Here is a 25,809-nt window from a genome sequence, read left to right as displayed (position 1 = left end):
GGGGTGCTGGCCCCATGCCCCCTCCCCTCCCTTGATCATTGGTTCCTGTAACATGATTGATGGCTCCGCCCATCCCTCCACTCCTCCACAGCAGGAGGGAAGTCAGAAGCCCTGCTAGTAACCTGGATAGTGGGCTATGGGAGCTGGTCCCCTGCCCCCCTCCTTCCTCCAACTTTGTGGTGAGGGAGAGAGAGTCTTCGTGATGGCTTACCCCGAGGTTGCTGGCACTGCTAGTCCTTCTCTTCTAAATATGTTAGTGTGTGGTGGAATTAAATGCAATATATTGCTTGCACAACTGAGTTTGAAGTGTATACCAATTTTCAGGGTTCCCAACTAGAGAAGTAAGAAACGGACTTGTATACAGTCAATGCACCAAGCCATCCCTAGCAACCCGCCCCCAGGTGACTGCTTCATGGGGGACACCTTCTTCATTAGACCCAGCTTGCCCCCCCTTTTCTTATTCTGTTATTCTTCTCCCTTATTCTGGCTTCCCAACGACCCTGCAAGGTGAGCTAGGACAAGAGAGAGTGGCTGGCTAGGTGGAATGGAGTACTATGGAAAAACCCCTCACATTACCGCCTTATATAAAACCACACCCAAAATGAAACCATTAAAAATGACCATTCCAAGCTCTGCATGATGCATTTATTCAGGGGGTGAGAAAAGGCACTTTTAATACCCATTGAAATCCTAACTGTCAAGCCTTTCTCCTGTGTGGCTGAGAAAGGAGACTTCCCCATCCACCCTGGGAGGGAAAAAAAACCATCAATCTGGTGAGCAAAAGGGCGAGGAAACAGTCCATAGGAGTGGGAGGTTCAAAGTAAATGCATTGAAGGGAATGGGATACCTTAAGACTGCTACTCTAAGTAGACTTACAATGCAGTCCTATGCATGCCTAATCAGAAGCAAGCCACACAGATTTCAATGGCACTTACTTACAGCCAATGAGTTTACTCAGAAGTAAGCATTACTGTGTTCAGAGGGATCTCGGAGAAGTATTTGGGATGGTTAACCACTTTACAGTTCAAGCGCCCATAGTGGACTGGGAGAGAGGCAGAAACGGTCACTGGAAACATCATCAGTGACTGGCCCACACCCTCCCACCGATTTGTTGTCATGACAGTGTTATTCAACACTGCCCAGCAACACCCCCTAGCACACACCCACACAAAGCAGGACAAAGCACTAAAGGGGAAATACACAGGGGGGAAATGGCAATTTCAGTCGCAAGCACAGAAAATGCCGGTTTTCCCCATTCTCAGATAACATGGGAAGAGGGAGGGTAAGTTGTGAGATAGCAGCAGGAGAGCTGCGTCGTCGTTTAAAGCTCCTATGAAAACCAGTGATTAAAGAAGAATGATCCTGCTAAAAAACCAAGGTGTGAAGAGAGCCTTAATTAAGAATAGCGGGCTTGATGATCCAGTCCAGAACTTTTAAGGATTATTCATTTCAGTGGGAGAGTTAGGCTGCAGTCCTGTGCACACTTACGTGGGAGTAAGTCCCCTTGAGCACAGTGGGGTTTGTTTGTTTTTAATTAAACATGCGTAGGATTGCACAGTACAGCATAAGCTTAAGTGGTAGTTCATTGGTAACATCAAAACATGGCTACATGAACAGCAGTCAGCAACCTTGAGCAATTCCACAAGCTCCCTCTGTCATTTTTGTGCAGCAATTCCCTGCCTCCTGCTCTGGTTTGCAGCAAACCATATGTGGCCATTTTGTTTGAACCAGCAACCTAAACTACAATTTACTGCAAATCAGAATATGAAAGCAGGAAATCACGAATGCATGAGAGAAGGAGGAAACATGCAACTCCTGACTACTTGCTCATGTAACACCAAACTATTGTGTTACATCTGAGCCACCCCTAACTCTCTTGCATTGAAACCAATGGGACTTAAAAATGCTTAACTCTTAAAAAAAAACCCTTTGCTGAATCATGCCCAGTATACATACTACATACCATTAGTATGCTTAGTGTCAAGGGTGTTATTCCTAAGATATTATATAAATATTAAGATGAGAGAAATCAAATGAATTATGTGGCAGTGGATGAAACTTCATACTCTTCCATGTCTGGGTCATGCTAAAAAGGTGGAATACATAGTAACTAAGCGGCAAAGTGGAAAAAGGAATACATTTCTAGGATCTCATCTCAAAGGTTGTGTACTCTGATTATTTTGAATGTCAACTCTTAGCATGAAAAGCAGTGCAAATAAGCTTTAACTTCACTCATTCACTGTTGCTGTCCTTCCTGTCAGGATCTGTCACTGTGAGGGAGATGACGAAAGCCCCCTCATCACACCATGTCGCTGCACAGGCACCCTACGTTTTGTTCATCAGGCCTGCCTGCATCAATGGATTAAGAGCTCTGACACACGTTGCTGTGAACTCTGCAAATATGACTTTATAATGGAGACCAAGCTCAAACCTCTTCGAAAGGTATGATGCTAGGAATATAATTCATCCAACTGTGGGCTGCCATAGCTGATGTCATATATACATTTCCAGTCTAGGTCGTTCTGTTTATGGTTATATTTGGTATATGCACCTCTGTGTTGGTTTGTTTATTTACATCTATCAATCTTGTGTGATCAATTCAGTATTTCACTTTTGTAATCAGGGCCCAAGCATCATTTTGGGGGGCCCTGCATGAACATGTAACAAGCCCCCCCTGCCGCCTGCACACACCATCCCATGCATACAGTCCCATGAGTCATGAAATAAACATTTCTATTTTAATTCTGAAATTACATTTTCTACGTTTCTGAAATTACACAGTGCCCCAGATTTGAGCTTTTTTCCATGTCTCCAAACATGCCCCCCACTTTACTATTTTTGTTTAACATAACATCTAACCTAATATTTGCTGATTTTTCTAACTTTTTGGTAATAAAGGTATTGTCCTGCTGATGTTGCAATTTTTATCCTTCTAACAGACCAGCCTGAGCTTTGTTTTGAAAAACTGTAGGATTGATTGGTGCCCTTTAGTTTCTTTTAGTAGCCTTATTTAAGATCCTTACCTTTCTGGCTGCCTGATTTAAAATTACAGCCAGACATGGCAACATGGTGGGTGTGATGGCATTTAGGGTGCAATCCTATGCATGTTGAGACAGAAAAAGTCCTACAACTCCCAGCATTCCCCAGCCAGCCAGGCTGTGAATTGTAGGACTTTTTCCTGTCTAATCATGCATAGGATTGTGCCCTTATTCACTTATTTTAAAGCCTAAGTTTAAAAGCCTAAGTTTCTGGTAAATCCTACCAGAAGCACTGGTTCCTGCTGTCCCTAGGATCAATGTTCTTGATTATTATGGTGCTTTATACTAGTTATCCCCACCCCCTCCCCGCCTATGCACAAGGAACTCTTAGACTGGTAGTTCTTCAAAGAGTATGTCACATGGGAAAGCACAAATAACTCTGCCTCTCAAACAACAAGCCCTAGTTTAACTGCAGAAGCATACTTTCCCTCTTCTAGAGAAGGGCCTAGGCCAGCAACTCCCTGTTCAGAATGTTGCTTGTTCTGATAACACTAGTTCTGATTGGCTCAAGCAACTCTCACAAGATCTGAGCAATAGGGAAATAAGTTTCCATAAATATCCTGAAGCATAATCTACAATTTAGCCTCAATTTTCTCCATTCTCCAAATGAGATTGCATCTTGGGTCCTATTATTTGTAATAGTATGCCTTCTATTTATTTTAATTTTCACATGTTTTCTTCAACTGGAATGTTATGATGTATTTGGCATGCATATGCTTGTACAGTGTTTAAAATGTGAGGCATTATACTACAGTACTTGCAGTTGTACATTTCTTGTTGACTTGAGTTGATTGATAATCTGTGTAAATGTAATCAGGGATATTCTACATATCTGCTACAGCCAAAGCTTTTGTTGCTTAGTTGAAATCAATATATAAAAGTCAGCACCCCTCACTGCAAATAAACTATTTTGGATTCCTTGGCCCATTGAACCAAACTTTCCATTTTTGACGTCTACTCCGCTTTGCCACATCATTTCCCAAGATGCGTGCAAATTCCCAAGATCCACTTTCACATTGGTTCCTTCTTGACCTACTCATCATTCCCTTAGGTCTCTTATTTTCAGCCCACTGTCTTTCTCCCTCTTCCTTGAGCTATCCTCACTTCTTTTCATTCTGCTTCTAGCCTTTTGCCTCCTTGCTACGCACTCCTGTGTTTTCTCCCACAATATCAGTTGCAGCTTGTTTACACTATACAGTACAGTCCTGTGGGCCTATGACATTATTATTTGAATGTCATACACATTACTCTTCTTGTTAATTGCATTTCTACCATTATCCTCTATCATTCATTTTTAGGGTAGCCCCCAGGGACAAACAGAGACCTTAGCTTTCAGAAACCACATACGACTTTCTGTTCCATGAGAGTTTCCAAATCAGAGGTATTTCTAGAATCTTTAAATTTGTTACCCAAACGTTCTCCCTTCATTCAAAAGTTTCCAAGGTCGGGAATGGCCCCTGTTGCTTAATCAAGTTCTTTGTTTATTATTTTAAGAAAAGGAAAAGTAGTTCCTTTTGCACATTGGAAAGTTAACAATACTTTTATTAACAGCTTCTTAGAATGCTATATCCAGGACGGTATATGTGCTATGATTCCATAGAAGTCCAGAAAAGCAGCAGAATTTGCTACTGGCCAGGAATAGCAGATTTCAGATTCTGAAGATTCTTGGCTTTCATTTAAAACAAGTGTGCTTCCAGCTCTTATGGTTGCAAAATACCCTTTAAAGTGTATTTACAATGGCTGATGAACCCGCAGAAGCCAGAGGAGTTGCTGAATGAAGTTTCCAGAGTGTGGAGCTTCAGTGCCCTGTAAAGTTCACTGTCTGCATAACTGGCAGAAGTGGACAAAGTTATGTATAAAAACCAAGAAAATCAGCTCACTTTGCAAAAATGTATACAGGTTGCAAAATGCTGTGTTTCATGTGACATTCTGTGAAAATGGCTCAGAATTTTGCTTTTATTTTAGCACCAAGTTCAAACAGCCCTAGTTACATCTTTGTGCCAAATAATCTACAGTGGGTCAATTCACATGATCAAAACAAGCCACCATAGCTTAAATAAGCCATGGTGGCTTGTTGTGAGCTGCGGGCATGCCTGGCCTAATTCACACCATCACTGCCCGGCTGCAGCTTACTGTGTCATCTAAACCCAAGCAGCATGGCTTTTTGGAAGATTAAACAACCCTCAAATAACCCTACAAGAGCCCATGGGTTAGCTGAGGGTTGCTTAACCCTCCAACATGGCATGCTGCCTGGGTTCAGACAACACGGTAAGCTGCTGTTGGGCAGTGATTATGCCAATCATCCTGGGATGTGCCATGGTTCACAACAAGCCACGGTAGCTTAAGCCACAGTGGCTTGTTTTGATCGTGGAACCAGGTCACAGTCTGTCTTGTATGACATTGCTCTTCTCTCTACTGAGCATGTCACAAACACAGTAAAAGCTTGTTTTGTCAACCAAGTGTTTTGCTTGTTGTTGCAAAAGCAGAACTTGAAGGCTTCATAGACTGATCAGCCATTAAAACATTCTGCATTTATAACCATGTATGCGTTAATAATTGTGACAGTTACACAAGCTGAAATCTAAACTTACATGAACTTCAGATGTCCCCAATTTATCTCAGTAATCTTTCTAAACTGTTCACGAATCCTTCTCAGCCATTTGAGCATATCAGATGTATGAAATGTTCAGCACCTTCCTCCCCTGCCTCTCCATAGCACACAGACTATTTGCCTGAACATTCAGTGTAGGTGAGAATCTGTTCACACTGTCATCAGTAAGAATTTGCTTCCAGCTTCTGTTGGTCATGTTAACAGGAATCAAACCTTCTTTAGCAGATTTTTTTTCTTGTCTACTATTGGATTAATTCCACATACAGAATGATTATAGGAAGAGGATGAGCATTTCAGGCAAAAATGCATTATGTTGCACCAAAAGCTACCTTCTGGAACGGCTTGTCACAGAGACAGCCTGTTGGTCTTTGCAATAAATTCTTCTTGCTCTACCCAGTCAATCTTATAGGCAATACTATTGTATCTTTGTACAGGGGAAAGTGTTGCATAGGTTTAAATATACAGCTTTATCCTTTTATAGAACAGCCCCCAAATGCATAAGGCTAATTTGTGAATAATTCTAGCTTGGAGTCCAGCCTATAAAACTCCATAAAACCTGCAACTTTCCATAAAGAGCTTCACATGGATGTGTAATGATTGTAGTCATTGGGGCAGTGGATTAATCTTAGTGATCAGCATCTTTGACTTGCTTCCAGATCAAAGAACCTTCTTCCCTTCTGGCTTGTATGTACACTGAGTTTGAAGAGGTAAATAAAGATGGTGGGTATAAATACAGCACAATAAGGAGGCAGCCCCTTAGGGAGACCATGGAGCCAAGAGATGGAAATTGGACCAACATACAAGAACTTATTGACAAGCTATGTGCTGTTGCCACTCACATTAAGTTTTCTGCCAGAGGGAGGGCAGGGCCGACATAGGATTTTGCCATCCCCTCTTCCTTGGTGCTCCCTCCACTTCAGAAAAAACTTCATGATGCTACTTTGGTTGTATAAATCAAGCTGCTCCCATAGCTTGTCTTCATTCCTGGTATGGGCATGTGCTATTTCTTGAAATTCTGAGGATGATATCATGCCTGTTTGTACTCTGCACAGAATTTGGCACCAGGATAATTCAAATTCTATGCACAGTGCACAGAAAAACAGAATTTTGCAACTTGTGTACATTTTGCAATATACATGATTTCTCCCTCTTGTTTTGCATAAAAGTATTCTGCTTCTGTTAAATGTAGAAAGGAGAAAGAGCTTTACAGAGCACTGAATCTCCACACTCTGATTACTGGAAATCTTACTCAGCAAATCCTCTGGCTTCTGAGATCTCAACAGGTATTGTTACCAGTACTCTTTTGAGCACATCTTCTGAACCACTGCTAGAACTTTGCACAAGAAAGAAAGACAGACAGACAGCCCAGGTTCCTAGGTGTTTTGTCCTTGCTTGTTGCAATTGTACCACCAAGGATTGACTGTAGGGTATAGCTTTAAATGACACCAGGAAACCATCTCACATATTGATTGATTGATTGATTGAGCTAGCAGCATTCATTGATCCGTATCGCCTTTTCTTATCAAGTGGAACACATCACCTCCAGGGTCAATAAGTAACTGAAAATCCTAGAAACAGCCAACATGCGCATTGTTAGCTATGTCCACTGACTTGTTACATATGTTGTAATTCTATGTCATTCTTTGCCAAACTGGTACCCTCCAGATATTTAAGACTTCAACTCACATCAGCCCCAGCCAGCATGGACAATGGTAAATAATGCTGGGAGTTATAGTCTAAAACAGTTTGGGGAAGGCTGCTGTAAATCATCTAGCTTCATTTTTCTACAGAAATCTGTCATGAGCACATTCCCCTGGTCATCAGCTGAGTTCTTCACATCTTAGTTCCCCAAAAGATTCCCATCCATTTATTTCAATAAGATACCTGTTTGGATTGGGCTAAAAATGTAGTTCCACAAAGATTAGTCTGACCAGAGAGAGAGAGAGAGAGAGAGAGAGAGAGAGAAAGGGGGGGGGGAGGTATTTGCAATGACAATACAGATTACTAAGATTACTAAATCACAATTTTAAAAATGACTCTATGCTTCTGTTGCAAAGGCTTTATACTGGTGGTGCAAGTGAATATCCTGTTGTCAGTGTTTAATATGAGGGTGCCAGAAAAAAAGCAGATCCTTCAGCACACCTTGGCTTGAATCCAGATTTAGGCACATGGAACTCGGCTGGCAGCCCCTCCAGCCTCCTGAAAATGCTATAGAGAAAGTTCAACCCTGCTGAATGGGGGTCAACTGTGGTGTGGGGGAAGGACGTAATCCCTGAAAATTGGGTGAAGGCACCTTCCCTTCTGTTCATGAAAGGCAGATCCTGGCTGTAGCCCATTGGCTATGACTCAGGGGATGTTGATCATATCAGAGAGCTTCAGATATTGGGCAGGATAGAAATGCAAAAATTAAATAAAATAAGTCAATGAGACTTAAGTGAGTAGCAACCAACTTAAACTCCACTGATTTTAACAAGACAAAGTTTTCTGTTTAGGCAAGGCTACCTGTTTCTGCATCAGGGTCACTGGGTACAACAACCTCTCTAAGCATGAATTCCGCTCACTTCCTGTTCATCTCGATAGACTTTCCCAGGGTTACACTCCACTGGTACTACACATTTCAAAATTCTTTTTCAGCCTTGTCACACACTTTTTTTCAGCCTTGAGGCCTACAAATATTTCTCCTTTTAAAGAGAACAAAACGATGGCCCTCCAAAGAGATAAATTCTGCACCGAAGTCCAATTTCTTGTATGCTGAGTAGACATTATGCTGACCACTACATATATGTTTGCAGCAGGAAATGGAAGGTGAAATACTGCATATCCTTTTGTCTGTGCCCTCTGATAGCCACTAACCTTACCAGGTGATTGAAGTTTTTTCCACTGCAGTTGACTTTATCATAAGATCCTTGTAACATTCCCAGTGCTGTTTTCTTATACCTGGTAATTACATTGAACCTAAGCTCAGATTGTTATCAAACTGTCTGCCTTCATAGATATCAGAAAAGTAGACTTGCCATTAAGAGGAAATTATTTTAGCATGATGGATGGGAGAAAAAATTTAAATTCTGGGCTTTTATGCTCAGACCAAAAAGACATGCCTGTCTCATTTAGTTTCAACAGAGTTAAAGATATCAGCCCTTTATCTGATAAATCCGTACATAATAACAATTAAATAGAGTTGTGTCTGGCTCAAGAGCGTCAGGCAGTTCAGCTGTTGTCACGAATCAGCATTGTCCTAATGCAGTTAAGGGATCTGTACAAACCAACCTCTTGCCTGCACACAGTATTGCATGAAATGTCAGTTCAGCATTTGATCAACACTTTGTATGTATATATAAGGATTAGGTAGCTTTGTATTTAAGGACTTGTATTTGACCAAAGCCCGCCCAGCCCGGTCTTGTTTATTTCAACAAAATTCTTTCAACCCCCACAAAACATCTGTTCGAAAACAAATTAAACAATTAAAATCCATTGAAACACTCAACAAAACATAAACACAGGCACAGCGATCTACCTGAAGTCACAGCGAGGAAGGAGAGAAAAAACACACCAACCCAAAGGCACAGCAAAACAGAAAGATCTTAACACTACGCCAAACGCCAATAAAGAGGAGGCCAGTTGGGCCACTTGAAACAGCCTGGGCATTGTAACTTGAAGGGCTTGTTCCATGTTCCTGTCTACCACATTTCTGATGATGGAAAAATGCAGAGCAAGGCCTCAGGATGACAGCAGCAGGATCATGTGGGGAAAGTAGCTTTTTGTACCTGATCATCTTCCCCTCTCTATTTTTATTACCTTTATTAATGCCTTTATAATAATAATGTGCTTTCCCCATTATGTATCTGAAAATGTATCACTTAGGAAGTTGCTTAGGAAGTTGCTTTGCAATGCTGTGCAAAGCATCAAAATTGCACAATTTGTTCTAGTGCTTTTCTATTGATCTCCATCCATCTGGGCATTTTACCACACCCATAAGAAAAATCTATTTCCTTTCCTTTTTATTTTTTAAAGGCGTGGATGTTGATACTGAAAAAGCTGTATTTCGTGTATATTTAATCCAATATTTGGAGCATGAAGCACTATAGAAACAAAGACAACATGCTACTGTGATCCATATGGTATGGCTGAGAGAATTAAAATGTGCATAAACACAGCAATATATCTTCAAACAGAGATTTCCCCAAAGCATCTTGCTGTGACTACTTTTCAAATTACTTTTCATAATTCTTTGCTGGTGTTTATTTAAAGACATTTGGTCTCTGAGTGTTTTTATTTCCTCTGAAATAAAGAGGAAATTTCCATTTTTATTAGGCTTTGGGGGTGGGGGAATATAGTCATATTTCTTTCCTTGAAATTATAGTATATTCAAATGGAGACTTTCTTTTGAAATTTTGGAATTCTAATGTGTACATAGGGCTCCCTGTTGGCAAGGGTGTTCCTGCCCATTTCTAGTGGGCTGTTACATATGCACACCCCTTAGCACATGCAACTCTGCATTCTCCATTGAGGAATTGGGTAGACTACATGTCCAGGAGCAATACGCAGGGCCAGCATCAGTGGTCAGGAACCTGCTGAGGCCCCACAACCCACAGGCAAGACCCTCCTAGACTTGCCCCTTCTCTTCACCCTTGCAACCTCCTTGTTCACCTTCCTCTCACTCTGGCCCAGACAATAGTGGTGGTGAGAAGGAGGAGCAGTAGATGCCACTGCCTGCTTGCTCGCTGGCTTTCTGCCTATCGAACAAGCAAGTGGTAACAATGATGCGAAAGACAATGAGGAGTCATCATCATGGCGATCACTCGTGACCGAGTAAGATTGCCTTCCAAAGACAGAGTCTATATAGATAACTCTTTAAAAGGATTAGACAGATTCATAGAAGATAGGTCAATCAACACATTAATCTCTAGTAGTGGGTCTGCAGGTGGCTGTAAAGGCCAATTCTGGATCTACACAGCCTCCCACAGTGAGGACATAGGTTTCCAGGTAGAAGGCGGTCACGGTGAGGGTTTGCTTGATGTGCCTTCCGCTGAGCTCGTTTCTCCCCTTCGCTCTGTACTTATGCTTCTTCAAAGTCCATAGTGCCTTTAATATAGGCTGACCTCCAGTTGGAACGCTCATGAGTTAGAGCTTCCCAATTCTCAATGCTTATGTTACATTTTTTTAGATTAGCTTTAAGAATGTCTTTAAAGCAGCTGGTGACAATGGTGGTGAGAAGATGGACCCTGTGAGGGAGGGGCCCATTGAGAGTGTCTTTCCCAAGGGCCCTCAAAAACCTGGAGCCAGCACTAGCTCCAAGTGAACATCAAAGTATGCATAGGGTTTTATGCTAAAGTTAATAGGCAGGACAGTAGGATATCTTGGTACTGTCCTCTAGGTAATACCATGCCCAACACACAGTTAGATCGTGGAAGCAAAAAACAAACAAACAAACCCAGGGTTTGAACAATACGTAAAAGCCAAGTGGCAGAAGATCAGAAAGATAATGCTACAGAGCTGAGAATAAGCCACCTAGTATAAGGCAGTCAGTTTTGCCCTTTAAATCATGGAGATAATCTACCAAGAAAAGTCCACATGATATATAAAAGATTTAAACTACAGTAAGATCAAAATTAGAGTAGGCAGTACATAGAGATCATAAAGCAATGTAGTGCAACAATATCAGATGACCCTAAATTCATAGGCAGTTAAGTCACAAAAAAAGATAGGTCATATGTCTAGCTTATTTGAGGAAGCCACAGTAAAAGACAATTCTGTCCTTTAACAGGGAAAGACAATGTTTTAGCAACTTACATTATAGCGTCAGACATTAACAGTGTGGTCCTGTTATTCAGTTACACCCACTGGGTGGGGTAGGATCATTATTACACCCCCTTGGGCCAGTGGTGCTCAGCACAAGGCTATACTGACATAGTAATACCCTTGTATTACTACCATCAATGTAACCCTTGTGCTCATAGGACTCTACCACTATTAGGAGGAAATCGTCATGAAATACTGCAAAGAGGTAGCCTTAGCCAAAATTCCATGGGAGAGTCCTGCCCATGATTTATGGCATAATGTTACACCTCCAAAACAAGGGGTGGGAGTTAATACGATTTTAGTTAGCAACATTTTAGTTGGTGGGTGAAGGCAGTATTCAGACCCAGTATATTCAGGCCATAGGTTCACTGTGTAAGTTAATTACAGTCATCAGAAACTTCAGTTTTGTTTGCTTAGTGGTTTCCCATTTATCTATCTATTGATCTATCATCTTATTTACAGCATTTCTATACGGCCCATCAACAAAAGTTTATCTGGGCAGTACACAAATAAAAGTTAAAATCATGAAGTATAAAAATAAAACATAAATGTTTAAAACATAAATAGAGGTGTCCTCTGTTCAAAGACTTCCAATCCAAGCCCAGTTTAAAGATAAAGAACCATAAGAAAAGAGATCAGGGGCCTTGAAGTTGCCCATCAACAGTTAGCACTGGACAGGAGACTGAGGAGGCCTCACACCACACAGGACAGCTGGTCACAATCTTCCTCATTATATTGAAATGTATTTAAATTATAGCCATTGTTTCTAAATTTGAATCTATACATATAAATTAGGATGTGCAAATTATTCTCACCCCCTTGATAACTTTAGTTCCTTTTCTCTGTCCTTTTTCCAGTTTTAGGCTATCCTTTTTTAGATGAGGCAAACAGAACAGCACACAGTATTCCAGATTACACTACAACCCTCATTACACTACAGTCCCAATTTCTCTTTCTGAGATTCATAATACCTTCGGATCCTATATATGAAGTGGCATTGCCCCAGTGTGCATTACTGTAGATATATTCTTTTGGAGCTCTTCACATTCCTCTTTGGATTGTCACCATTTTAATTAATTTAGTGTCTTATCCAAATTTGCTACTTTAGTGCTCACCACTGACTGATAATCATAACAATTATGATAATCATAACAATTATGATTATAACATAATCATAAGAATTATGATTGTAAATGGTATCAGTCCTAGGACAGACCCTTGGGTGAACCCACTGCTTTCTTAGTTCCTTTGTGAAAATGACCTCTAGATTCCTGTTAGCAATCCATAAGAGGATCTGTTCTCTTGTCCCATAAATGCCAAGTTTACTTATGAGTCTTTGGTGAAGAATTTTATCAAAAGCTTTTGGGAAGTGGTTATCCCTAACTACAAATATGTTGATATCCTCAAAGAATTCTAAAAGGCTTATAAGGTAGGACTTCCCTTTGCGGAAGCCATGCTGATTCTTCCTCAGCTAAGAAATATTGATTACTTTTTGGCATGCAGTTACTCCACATTTTGGGAGGTGACGAGGCCATTAGTGGTACTGAGAGTACTCCTTGATATTTCTGTTGATCTAGCTGTCAAAGGAAACCTTGTACATTCAGCACGTTCTCTCTTCTTCTGGCTAACCCTCTACGACCAGCAGACCAGAAATTGTTAACTTCCTACTTAAAAGGTTACAGCCCTTTCTGAGAAAGAAGGAAATGCCACTGAAGACCTCCATGTCTCAGCAACCAGGATGAATGATTCACTAAATTAAAATGTTTGTCCATCATGACAACAGGTTAACTAGAAAGTTCCCAATTTCTTAACCAGTTCTAGATCTGGCTTAATCACATCTGCAGCAACATTAATCATTGTTAAAGCTAACAGCGTTTCCCCCTTAGCTCGGAATCTAAAACTAACTGTAAAGCATTTCAGATTCTAGGGCAAAGGTAGGGAACCTCCAGCCTGTGGGCTTGGATGCAGCTCACAGGGCCTCTTCTCCTTGCCTTGATCTTGTGCAGCAGTTAAACTTGGTTTCAGTGCTGAGGGATTGCAGCAGGGGAGGAAAGGGTTCCGTTGTTTGCTTGTGTGTATATGTGCTATATGTCTGAATGTGTGTGTGTTACATGTGCAAATGGATGTATGTATGTGTGAACGAATAGGTGAATGTTGTGTGAGAGTGTGTTATGTGTGGATGTGTATGAATGCATGTGGATGTTTCCACCCACTGCGGTTTTGACTCCACCTACTTTTGCAGTGGGGGCACAACCTGTGGTATTCGGCACCCAAAAGGTTAGACACAAAGGAATGCAGCTCTCAGGCCAAAAATATTCTTCACCCCTTTACTAGAGTTAAGCAGAAACCCTACCTATGGTAACTGTTGCCGCATAAGAAACAGTTAACATGCGTAACCGTGGTGGAGGAACTGGTGTTCGGCGGGGGGGGGGGGGGAGACACAGTTCTATTCCTTATTAACCCTCTTCTAGCATTCAAAAATTAAGTGTGGAGGACAGATGGGAATACATACGCTGGGATGCACACACATGCACACACATGTTGACAGGGAAGGTTTGAAGAGGAACTGTAGCTGCATTCAGTTGAATGTGGTTACAGTCCTCTATGGTATCCAGAACCCTAACTGTACAGGTTTTCAACAATAAAGAGAGCTATAGTTAAACAATGGTGTTATGTCTGTACTGGCCCCTAGTATTATGGGGAAAAATCCTTTTTATTCAAGAGTGGCAATCCATTGCACAGTAAACTAAAGCATGAGTAAGGCACATAACAAAGAAACCCAGACTTTTTCCACTACAGAAGAATTATACCAAGTTACTAAAACTCAGCAAATTCGATTTTATTCCTGTTTGAAACTGTGTTAAGTTAATACCCTGAAGTTAGTAATATTAATGCAGCAAATAAGAAGTGTAAGAATTTATTGGCAGGTCTGGTTCAGAATTCAGTGTTTTCAGAGGAAATTAAGCCTTGGTTAGTGGAAGCTACAGAGAAACGGGGCTGTTGAATGGTATTGATGTCTTGTTTTAAAACATAGCTTCACTTTGATCACTCTTATTTACTCTCATTATTTAAAACCATGCCGTGCAGTGTTGGTTCTTGAAAGCATTATTCCCCGCAGGGAGAGCTGCTGCTGAGAAATCAAACTCCTCCCTACTAGAATCCTCTTCTTTTCCCCCCAGTGCTTTAGGTTCCTCACAGAACCTCAAGTGAAATGCTCAATTTCCTGGGAGAAACAGGAAACTTTTGAGCAATCACCACCATAAAGTATTGCAGTTGTTGTTCTGCCTATTACTTTGAGCTACTATAAATCCCTCTGCTTTCTCATCAATTTTATAACAAGGATCATGATAAAAAGTGATAGCTAATATTGCTTAGGACAGGCAACACTGATTTGCTGTAGGATTAGTTTTCTTTTCACCTAATTTGGTGGATGCTTTGCAATCCTTTGTCATAACAGAGAAGCCTATGTTTCCTTTAATTTTCAGTGCAGATAGGGTGTGTTGCCAAGGCAACCAGTTTGAGTGTTTTCTTTCCAATAGTAAGCTGTACCTCAGACATGGCCCACCTTAAATCACTGGCTGTCATGTCATTATATAGAACTTGGTGCCCATGGTAAAATGTGTATATTCAAGCTTTTAAAGTGAAACTAATTCTGTAGCATTTAGGTCCTGTTGTGATGCCTTGAGGAAACAAGGACTCTTCACACTGAGCAGAGAGCTGTATTTTTATTAGTTATTTAGCAATAAACTGCTAGTTGTTGCCAATTTGTGTATACATGTTGGAAACTACCAGTTCCTACAGTACAGTCTTGTTACACACCTCTGAACAAAATAGGTCACACAGCTCAGCATCTTAGTGCCAGTTCAGACCTCGGAATGGCATAGAGATAGGGTGGCCAGGTGTCCTACTTTACAGAGAGGCCTTTATGTTGGAGACATGGCAGAGGACAGTCCTCTGTTTGAAGATCTCCTTTGTTTGATGGGCTGCCCGGTCCAAGTCTGGGTTAAACTCAAGGAACCATAAGGAGAAAAACAGGGGTCTTGAAACTGCTCATCAACAGCACCTGGACAGCAGACTGAGCAGCAGGTGTGCAAGTCACCTGGCTAGACTTCTCCACTGTGTTACAAGTACACTATGTCTTGTATTTCTGTTTAAACTGTAGTTAGTATTTCTAAATGTGCACCTATACATATAATTTGCATATGCAAATTGAATGCAAATCCATGACATCTTTTGTGTCCCCCACCCCATTTTGGTGATGCAATACCTCTTTTTTAGCAATGCGTCAAGCCCTACATTGAGGCTGCTATCCATAGTGGTGCCCACCACATGACAACATTCCTCACCCAGGACTACACACATATGTACAGAGGTGAGATATGTTTGGCAGCCCAAAAAAGGATTGATAAATCATGGAGAGGGGATACATACATACACAGAATGCAGGTCATGCATGATAATTCAGCAATAGCGACAGCAAAAGAAAAATATAATAAAAGCTTTGCTCTTCATAATTGAGCTGACACCATTTTTGTTTGCATTTTGAGTTCACAGAAGTGGCTGAATCTGTAACATTTTATTTACTTTAATTAACATTAACAATGAAAGCAAACAGAAATGCTGCTTACTGACCAGGTTCAGTACCTTCCCTGGTTATCATGGCTCAGTGCTGTAGCATTTGAGGAAATGTTATATTTCTTATTATAATGTACAATTTCTTATTATAATGTAGCAACCCCATTCCCCTCCCTGCCATTTTTAAACCCTGAAGAAAATATGATATCACACATGCTACAAATCCAGAGCCAAAAGCCTTTTGTGTGTGTGTGTTTTTAAAACAACAACAACAAATGACAGGATGTAACACAATCAGTATGAATGTTGGTTTCAGAATATACAACCACAACTGTGTAGCCTCTGTGATGGAAAAAGGAGAAACCTCATCAAATGAGTTGTCCGGCCTCTGAAGTCAGGAAGTCATAGGCCAGAAAACTCACTGGGTGAGGTTTCTTCTTTTTTCATTCTAGAGGCTGCACAATATAAATCTTGGTTCAGGTTCCTCTTAGCAAAAGGCTTAAAGAGGGAGAATATGAAGCTTTAGACTCGGCTTTGCCTTTATAAAAATGAGGCTTCAACAATAATCAAAATTGCTATAGCCTGGCACCTTCCTGTGGACGTTCCCCATGTCTCCTCCCAGGTGGCCCATGACTTTGCATGTAACCCAAGCTGCAAAGGAAAGAAACATGCTGCAGTGGTTTGCAGTCAGAAAACATAATGTGAGAAGGGGGCCAGATGATGACTAATATGCTAGCTATGTAATTATAATAAAACAATACAAAGTGCCAGAGTGTTACTGTTCTATAGGAAAGCCCTAGTGTCTTCCCCTCTAAGTGTCTGAGCTCTTTAAGTTCTGTGCCCCAGTGTTCCTGAGCCATACAAAGAGAGCAATGCTCTTTAAATGGTATAAATGCAATGTAGTGCATGTATGTATGTTTTATCATTTGTTTCTTGTTGTGTAGTATAGCTTGCCTCCTTTTGTTATAAGGAGCCATCTGCTTGCATGCACTTTTACTTCCTACTTTCTACTTGTGGATGGATCAGTCTATTTCCGGTTGATGTCAGTTTTGTATGTGTTCAATCATAACTCTGTTCTGTCCCATTTTCTATGAATTTTTTAAGAACTACATGAAAATTGGCATTTTCCCAAATTTTCCTTAAAAATATTTAAGTTTTCCTTAAAATACGCATGTCCCCTAAAATATGCATTTTGTATGCATTTTTCAGCCAAGATATGCTTTGCAAAATTTGGAGAAGTGCACAATCTAAAGGATAACTGTGTTCTGATCTGCATATTAGTCTGGGAAGTGTGAATTTGGTTGGTTTGTGTCCCTACTTGTGGCACATTTGAGTCTGGATCGTGTAAGCCCCCTGTCTGTCCCCCTCCCTCATGCTGCCGGACTGCCAGGCACCACTCCTATCCCCAACTACTCACACATAAACATGCCCCTATTTTCAACTGTGAAATATTGGCAGGTATGAAGCTTGGATGCTATTAGCTCAGATTAGGAAATATGAAAAGTAAGTGAAAACCGGTTTCACTTTCTGCATCTTCAGCCATATGGCTGAGAGAGATGATCACCATTGTTCAAATGTTGGGAAGCTCATCTCTGCAGCAGGGGATCAGCACTGTTACAAGACAATTTGTTGGTGCATTTTTACTTCTTTACATTCAATGGCAAGATAAATTGATTTAAAGGGCATTGGTTTTTATGAGCAAAGAACTTTGTTTTCATAACTCAGCACCCTTAGAATTTTCCTAACGAGAAGTTTTAGAAGATGTGGCAAAAAGCACAGGCCACTGAAAATAATGGAATCTACAGATGCCATTTCTCACTGCAATCGTTTGCCCTTTCTCTGTGCAATCATGCGCTACATTCTCAGAATGTCCTCTTTGAACCCCAGTCCTCTGAGTGACTTCAATGCCACTAATATCCAGGACACTAACTGACCTGGACTTTGAGCTGTTGTTTCTCCTTTGCTAGCAGATAACTGCATTTCCTGTGATTCAGGAGCCTTCTTTATTGTCTTCATTCTTTTTGAAACTCACTACAAAGGTAAGTTTTCCCCTGTTGCAAGCATTTCTAGGGTACCATAGCTACAAAAAGGCTCCACGTTTGTACTTCCAGTTATATACACTTCCCCCTCCCTCCCTCCCTCCCTCCCTCTCTCTCACTCACACACACACGTGCGCGCACACACACACAGATCGCATCTCTAAATGACAAAATTGAGTATGTACATAGCATATGGTTTGGAAGCTTGTAATTATATACCAAATTATAGAAGTAAATTACTATGAGACAAACCTTTTTTGCTTAGCTGGAGGTTATGGGAGGCCTTGATAGAATGTGAGTTAAATAAGAGGTTTAATATTGCTGATAAAGAAACATCTGGAAGGAACCCTCCCATCACAGCCCTGCACTAATTTAAAGTATATTTCAAAGGGGGGAAATGCCTGCATGGTCCTGGGGAAATGTGGCTGATAAATGTAATTCTAATTATTTAAGACAGCACAGGAAAAAAGTACATATTTTGCATGCAGATTGCAGAAGATCTCAGGTTTAATCCCTGCCATATCCTTTTAAAAGGCTCTCCGTAGCAAGGCTGGGAAAGCCCTTGGAGCGCCTATCACTCCCCTTCTTTATGAAACAGTATTGTTTAACATAATACAAAATCCATCTTTCCAGATGTTACTGAATGACACATTACAGTATATTGGTTAGCCAGTATTGTTTAGAAAGCAGCATGAATAGAAACTCTCATCACAATATTTTCACAGGCATGAAATGATGCTTTAGGCAGTCACATTATGGTGACTTTTGTTCTGAAGGAGTGCATCTTTGGAAGGACGGGCACTCAGATACCATGCATCTGGCAAGCCTAACATGTATCAGTAAGACACCAGTGCTTAGTATTTATCATACTTTTCCTAGTGCTCAAAGTGCTTTAAAAAGATTTTCAGTACAGCAACCCTGTAGACTAGCAAACTAAAAAAAAATCTGTTTTACAACTTGGTATGTGGGTATGAAAGGAGCAGAGGAGTTTACCGCACTATTGCTTTCATAGTATTCTTGGTTAACTTTAGAGCGTAAGGCCCGGGTCGTATGACACGCCAGGCTCACCATGGGTTATTTAACTCACAGTGAACTACAGAGCATGCTGGGTGCCAGCGTGAATATGCAACCCCCAATGGGGTTGCAGCGTATCGTGTGATCCTAGCCATTGGGGGCTATGCGAGGGTTAAACAACCCTCACATAACCCTACAGCAAACAGAGGGTTACATGAGAGTTGTTTACTACAGTTTGTTTAACCCTTGCATAACCTATGGCCAGGTTCGGACAACATGCTGCAACCCCATCAGCTTACATATTCAAAATGGCAGCTGGCATGTACTGCAGGTCATCGTGGGTTAAATAACCCACGGTGAGCCCCACGTGTCATGTGAACTGCATCTGTATGTTAGGTTCAAGTCTCTTAGGCCTGTGTGGATCAAAACCAGTATAGATAAAAACCTATGTGTGGTAGCTTCCTGCATTTAATCCTATGGGTTAGCTTCCTGCCTTTAATGCAGTTTGGAAGAAGATTCCTGCATTGAGCAGGGGGTTGAACTCGATGATCTTATAGGCCCCTTCCAACCCTATTATTTTATGATTCTATAAGGAAATTCTAGTTATGAGAAAAATGTATTTTATTTAGTGGTTATCATTAAGTACTGTTTACGGTAGAGTCTCCTTCGTGCATGTACACTTGCAGGAGCACCCCTTGTGCAGTGGGGCTTTTGTGCTTCAAAAAAAAGAGAGGCTTGCGTCCAGAATGGGGTGGGTCAGCAGAGTTTTCGCTCATTCCTGGGCTTATTTTTAGAAGCGCAAAAGCCCTGTTGCGAAGCAGTCCCATTGGATACTGTCCATTAGATGTACAAGTGGGCCTGCAACAAAATGTTGCAGTGTGGAGTGCTCGTCTTCACTGACCCAGTCAGTCAGCCATCCCTTCTTCCAGGACACTCCATTCTATTACCCTGCTATCTGTTTTGTGTTTTTTTTTGCAGGGGGGTGTTCCCCCAACTTTCTGTCAGCATTCTATGGACACGGAACATGTGGAGTCCTCATTTGGACTATTGGAGGGGCTTGCCCCATTAAGGCCTTTTTTGTAAACATTTTTTGTACTTCTGCAAATCTCGGGGTTGCCCCATACCTCTTTTATGCAGGTGGTACATTTTGGCTACAAACGGACCGGCACTTGAAGAACTGAGGTTGCTGTTAGCATATATGAACTTTTCTATTATTCTGTTTTTGTCATCCTATGTTGCATTAGTTATCCTTTATCCAAGAACTTTAAAAAAAGAGTTAAACAAAGTAGGAAGGCACAGATACAGTCCAGTAAGAAACATGCCTTCACATTATTCTAGGTATGAATGGTTGTGGTTTTATCACATACACTATTGGTAATAAATACGGCATTTCTTTTGTACATGGTCCTCCACTACCCTCTAGTGTCTAATATCCTGTACTTCTTGTTTTAGCATTTCAGTGTTAGTTGTGGACACAAAATCTTGCCAGTCCTGAAGATACAAATTTCCAGGTGTAATTCAAAATGCTGTATTGCTGGCTTTTTTCATCTATAAAGCCTTAAATGGTCTAGAACCAGGGTTGCTAAAGGGCTACCCACTCCCATATAAATCTGCTCATTTACTGAGGTCTTTAACGAAGACATTGCTGCAGTTTCCTTTGGCTGGTGAGGTGTGGGGAGGCGCTGCCAAGAACATGGTTTTCTCCCTATCAGAAACTCAGCTTGTGCAGTATTCCTTGAGGACATTGGCCACACTCCAGCACTATATTTCAGCTGCTGGCTGAAAACTGTTCTGTCTATTCAGGCTTTTTCTGGAATTTCATTGTAATATTTGCTGGTGCTTCATTATTGCCATTAAGTTGTTTTTAAAACAACAGAGAGTCTTGTGGCACCTTAAAGACCAACAAAACTTATTACGGCACAAGCTTTCCTGGGCTTCATCAGATCTATGAAGTTTGTCCTGAGGTAGGTTGAAGAGGGAGATTGTAAGCAATGAGGTCAGTGACTTCTAGAAAGTACAGAGAGTGATAGTGATAATTACTTTATCAACAGCAGCCATTTACATTTGTTGGTAACAGTTTACCAATGCCAGGATGTCTGTGTTATTGCCAGCAACTGTTCTGTGCATGGACAGTTAATAACATAATGATCACTCTCTGCATTTCATTTCCCTCTGACCTCACTGATTGCTATCCCCCACCCCAAGCCATACACACTTCATGCATCAAAGGCACAATCCTATGCATGTTCAGACAGAAAAAAGTCCTACAACTGCCAGCATTCCTCAGCTAGCCATGCCAGAGAGTTGTAGGCCAGTCTAAACATGCATAGAATTGTGCCCTAAAGAAGTTGGCTGTAATCCACAAAAGCATATGGCATAATAAATCTGTTGGTCTTTTAGATAGGCCAAGTCTTTGTTATTTTTGTTGCAATAGACTAACACAATGATCCCTTTGGAAAATGGTGCTTTAAATGGTTCTGAGTGTTGTTTTAAACTGACATGGAAAGGCAGATATAAATCTTTACAAAACATAATAAAGAATATAAATAGTTTTCACTGCATATTTAGCATTCTACATTAGAAACTTCACCACACTATCTTTTAAAAACCAATTTTCAGATGAACGGGCTTAGTACAATTATGTACAAATTCCTTATGAAACAATTTCAGTGCCATGCACAATTCACCTTAAACCTTCATCTTGTTTCCTATTTGACATCTCTTACCTACAAGGTGCTGTTTATTTCGGTCATGGCTTTATCATCTATTCAGGGTTGTTGTTCTGTGGGGTGGGGAAATATGCTTTATAAGCTAAAATTTTGCATTGTTCAGCCATGCAGTATTACAAGTAGCCGGAAGGCGGCGGTGTGGCATTGCATATTTCAACCACAGAGATATTTTAATGGGAAACAAAACTAATGCTCAAAAGTTGAGACTTTTCAATAACTCGGCCTTTTAATCTGCTCATAAAAGAGAGGAAAACATGATTGTGTTGGGATAAACATCTACATTTGATCTGATTTGATCTACAGAAGGAAGAAAACAAGCTTTTTGCTTAATTCTTCTGGTCAGTTGTTGGATCAGTTCAACGCCCTGTATGTGTTGAATCACCATGTGATGGGCCCTTGTGTGCTTGCTTTTTCTCCTTTACTAAATAGCAGCTGTGGATTGAGGGCTATCCAGGTTGAGCCCATGGCAGGAGGAAAGGGTTTAAGCCCCACCCTCTGCCCCATGCCACAGTTCTGGTCAAGCTCTCCCCCTACCCTCAGCTGCTATTGAATAATGGAAAAGTCAGTGCAGAAGGACCAACCCTGTGATTAACAGCACATGGATTGGACCTAAGCTCCACTGAAATTCTGGATGGGTGTATATGTTACAAATGCTGAAGAGCCAGTTGAGTCTCCTTGCTTACAGTAAACGTTCACCCCTGCCAATATCTATTTGAAATACGTGTAATACATATTAGAGCTACCGCTGTGGGTCTGGTTCTATCCCTCTTAAAGTTGCACCAACTTGAAAGGTGGCAAGTTTTCCCATTGCAATAGTGGCTACAGCTAGACATTTTGTGCATCTAAGTTCACGACAGCTGCCAGGGCTAGCCCTGTCATTAGGCACAGTGAGGCAGTTGCCTCAGGCAGTGGTTGCTGGGAGGTGACAGCAAAGTGGTGGAGGAGAGAACTGTGGGCCGTGCTCCTTGCCTTGTGCCTTCAGGTGTGGTGGAAGGTGCTATCCCATTGCTGGTGTTAAAGAAAGATTCAACTGTCAGTCCATTTAGCTGTTGTATGTGTAATGGGAGGGGGCGCCATCTTGTCCTTTGCCTCAGGCAGCAAAATGTCTTGAGCCAGCCCTGGCAGCCACTTCATGTCCTTGTTGTTGCACTGGCCTCTGCAATGCTCCTTTCATCCATAAAGCACGGCTTTACTTTTGCCATCTCTTCTCCCCCTCCTCTTACTATATTATGCAGAGTTGCACGACTCTATGGAATGTCTAGATAATTGAAGTAGTATTTTTAGAAAAGAGGAAAAATGTTATTCAAAAGCAGATTCAGTAACGTTATCTAAATGCACATTGTTCAGTTTCCTGTGAGGTGCAATAAAAGGAGTTACCACTAGGGAGCATGGGGGAGGAATGGACAACTAAACAGCTTTGCTATATGCAGTTCAAACCACTACCACACCATAAAGTAGCAAGAACCTGCAAATTCATCAGAGGGGGTGGGCCCTAGTGAGAATGCCCTCATCTGTATAGTTCTAACACCCATTGTAGCAAATATTGTACTTGGGCACTGAGCTGAAACAGGACGTAGTTCACAAATAGGTATCAAAAGGTTTTTCTGGTACTCTTACATATTAAGGAAAACCTGAATACCCTGTATTTTGGAGAACAATACCTATACCATTCTGTACTACAAATATAAGAGATTTCTTATCTGCCCTTACTACTAATTTCAGAAAATGTTTAATGGCATGAGACCTTTCTTGAAACCTTGCAAACCCAACTATTTCTTTTTCCCATTTGCAGTGGGAAAAACTACAGATGACAACAAGTGAAAGGAGAAAGATCGTCTGCTCAGTCACATTCCACATTATTGCTATTACCTGCGTAGTTTGGTCATTGTATGTACTAATAGATCGGACGGCTGAGGAAATTAAGCAAGGCAATGACAATGGTGAGTGCATTTATCATTTTCTCCTTTGCCTCTCTTAGATAATGCTACTTCAGAAAAAAGATAGCAAGCAATTCCCCTGAAGCAGGGATGGGGGAGTTCTGGGTCCCCCAAATGGCCACCCACCCACCCCTGGCCCAATCATTTGGTGGTTTCCTAGCTTTTGTGCAGGTTTCTCCCCCATTCTGAAAGGTTGACATGCCTCTCCTAAGGCGTAGTAACTGGCAGTGAGTGCTTCAAGCAAAAATATGTTGGTATTCCTTTGTCATTTGGCCCCGCCTGTTTGACACTGTCCATCACTGGAATGCAGCCCCTGGAGAGCTTCTCCTTAGGCTGAAAGAGGTTCCCCACCCTTGCTATAAAGCCAGTGCCTCTTCCCCTGGCAATACTATACTACTTTTGAGACAGCATAGCCATGGACCTTCAATGTGCATATGAGGGCCTTCATGTACCCTCGGCCCATGACATGCTGCTTACATAGCATACAGCATTTCGAGATTCTCTGCTTTTCCTTCCATAAAAGCATATTTCCAGCACTTAAGGCCCCAAGCAACTGACCTGAAAACATGCGAGCAATGGATAATGAAAGTGCAAGAAGCTACTGGGGGGTGGGATTTCCAGGGGATAGGGTTAGTATTGCTCCTCATCACAACTGGCAGAAACAGTATCATGCAAAATAAACCATATACTCACAGTTGGTTAAGTTGCTTAATTCACACAATTCAGCGAGTTCTCATTTAAGTGCATTGTGTACACAGTCCTTGTTATAGGGAAAGATAAAGCTAGCAACTGTGTTGTTCTGGTATTCTAAAGACAGACAGTTGAGTATATCTGCATAACATCATTCAGTTTATTAAACAGATAGCACAATCCTATGCTCAGAAGTAAGTCACACTGATGTCAATATTGACATCAATGTGACTTACTTCCAGGCTTTTGCAGCCTTAAAATGCAGCCTTAAAATGGAGTTTTGCAGATAGAGATTGTTCCTTCCAGGGAGGAAAAGGTGATCTGTATCAGGATCATTGGGGGGGGAAATTTGGTGGCAGCAAGGGGGGTCGGAGCACCATTGCAAGCTGCAATTAAGACCTTTGGGGGCTGCATGCAGTCCCCAGGTCACAGGTTATGCACCCCTGGTTTAATGGTATAGTAAATCAGCAAAAAGTATTTTAAGAACAAACTAGTAGATAACACAGTGAGTGATTTGTACATTTAAGAAAGTATATTTGTTTTCCCAACTTTTCTACATAGATGGACAAAGCAAACATCAAATAAGCTCAGTTGGGTCTTTTCATTTACATGGTTTGGATTGAACAGGTTATTTCTGATTTGCATTATAGAATGCATTATAATGGCTATAAAGAAAATGCTAATTAGCTATCTCTGTTAATAGTTGGTCTCTAGTAAAGTCATATGTAGACTCCTTTTCAAAAATGTGTTTTTCCATTCTCCTTCATGGCTCCACAGTCCAAGGAAAAGTTGTATAGTTCCTTTAAAGGTGTCAGAAGCAAAGCTGAACTCTAGAAACAAGCCAAAGCATAGTCAGGTATCACGTTCCTTCATCCTTGCCCTTCATAATCAACGCACTCCAGGAAACAAGGCTTCAGGCTACACTACTTTATTAGTTAAGGACGAGCTTCTTTACAAATGCAGATTCTAGGAAACTCTCAGACTGCAAAGAAACAGCGAATCCACACAGCTACGAATATCAACAGATTGATATTCATCTGTTGATATTCATATGAATATCTGTTGATATTCATCTCCTCTCCAACAGAGGAGATGAAGTGGAATTTAGAGACATTGCCCGCAGTCTGGGCAAGAACTTCTCAGCGAGACTAGCTTTGCAGGGATGCCCCTCCCTTAAGGTGGCTCCCTCCTACATTGGCTTCCATAAGTGGCCAAACCAGGTAGAGCATCTGAGCCCTGCCTCTAACTTTTCCCGCTTCGCTCTGCGGGGGATCCTAGCATCCCTCAAGTTATGCTCCTCGCTCTCCTCCTCCTCCGAAACCTGGGATCTCATGGTGGAGGAAGGGGGGAGGGGCGTTCAGGCTGAGCCATCTGTGT

General features: G+C 41.3%; 1 protein-coding gene across 3 annotated transcripts in view; it reads left to right on the top strand.

Moving 5' to 3' along the window:
• Window positions 1-25,809, top strand: part of MARCHF1 (membrane associated ring-CH-type finger 1) — a 209,733-nt gene that overhangs the window by 178,609 nt on the left and 5,315 nt on the right. For all 3 annotated transcript variants that reach the window (XM_084856384.1, XM_084856383.1, XM_084856385.1), the window contains 2 exons: window positions 2,262-2,442; window positions 23,598-23,745. In XM_084856384.1, the coding sequence (XP_084712510.1) occupies window positions 2,262-2,442; window positions 23,598-23,745 (329 nt within the window). The remainder of the gene's footprint in view (window positions 1-2,261; window positions 2,443-23,597; window positions 23,746-25,809) is intronic.

Source organism: Heloderma suspectum, chromosome 5, assembly GCF_057233095.1.
Source record: "Heloderma suspectum isolate Gila_16-S chromosome 5, 16-S_ref, whole genome shotgun sequence".
Taxonomy (NCBI): domain Eukaryota; kingdom Metazoa; phylum Chordata; class Lepidosauria; order Squamata; family Helodermatidae; genus Heloderma; species Heloderma suspectum.
This window is presented reverse-complemented; position numbering and strand designations above follow the sequence as displayed.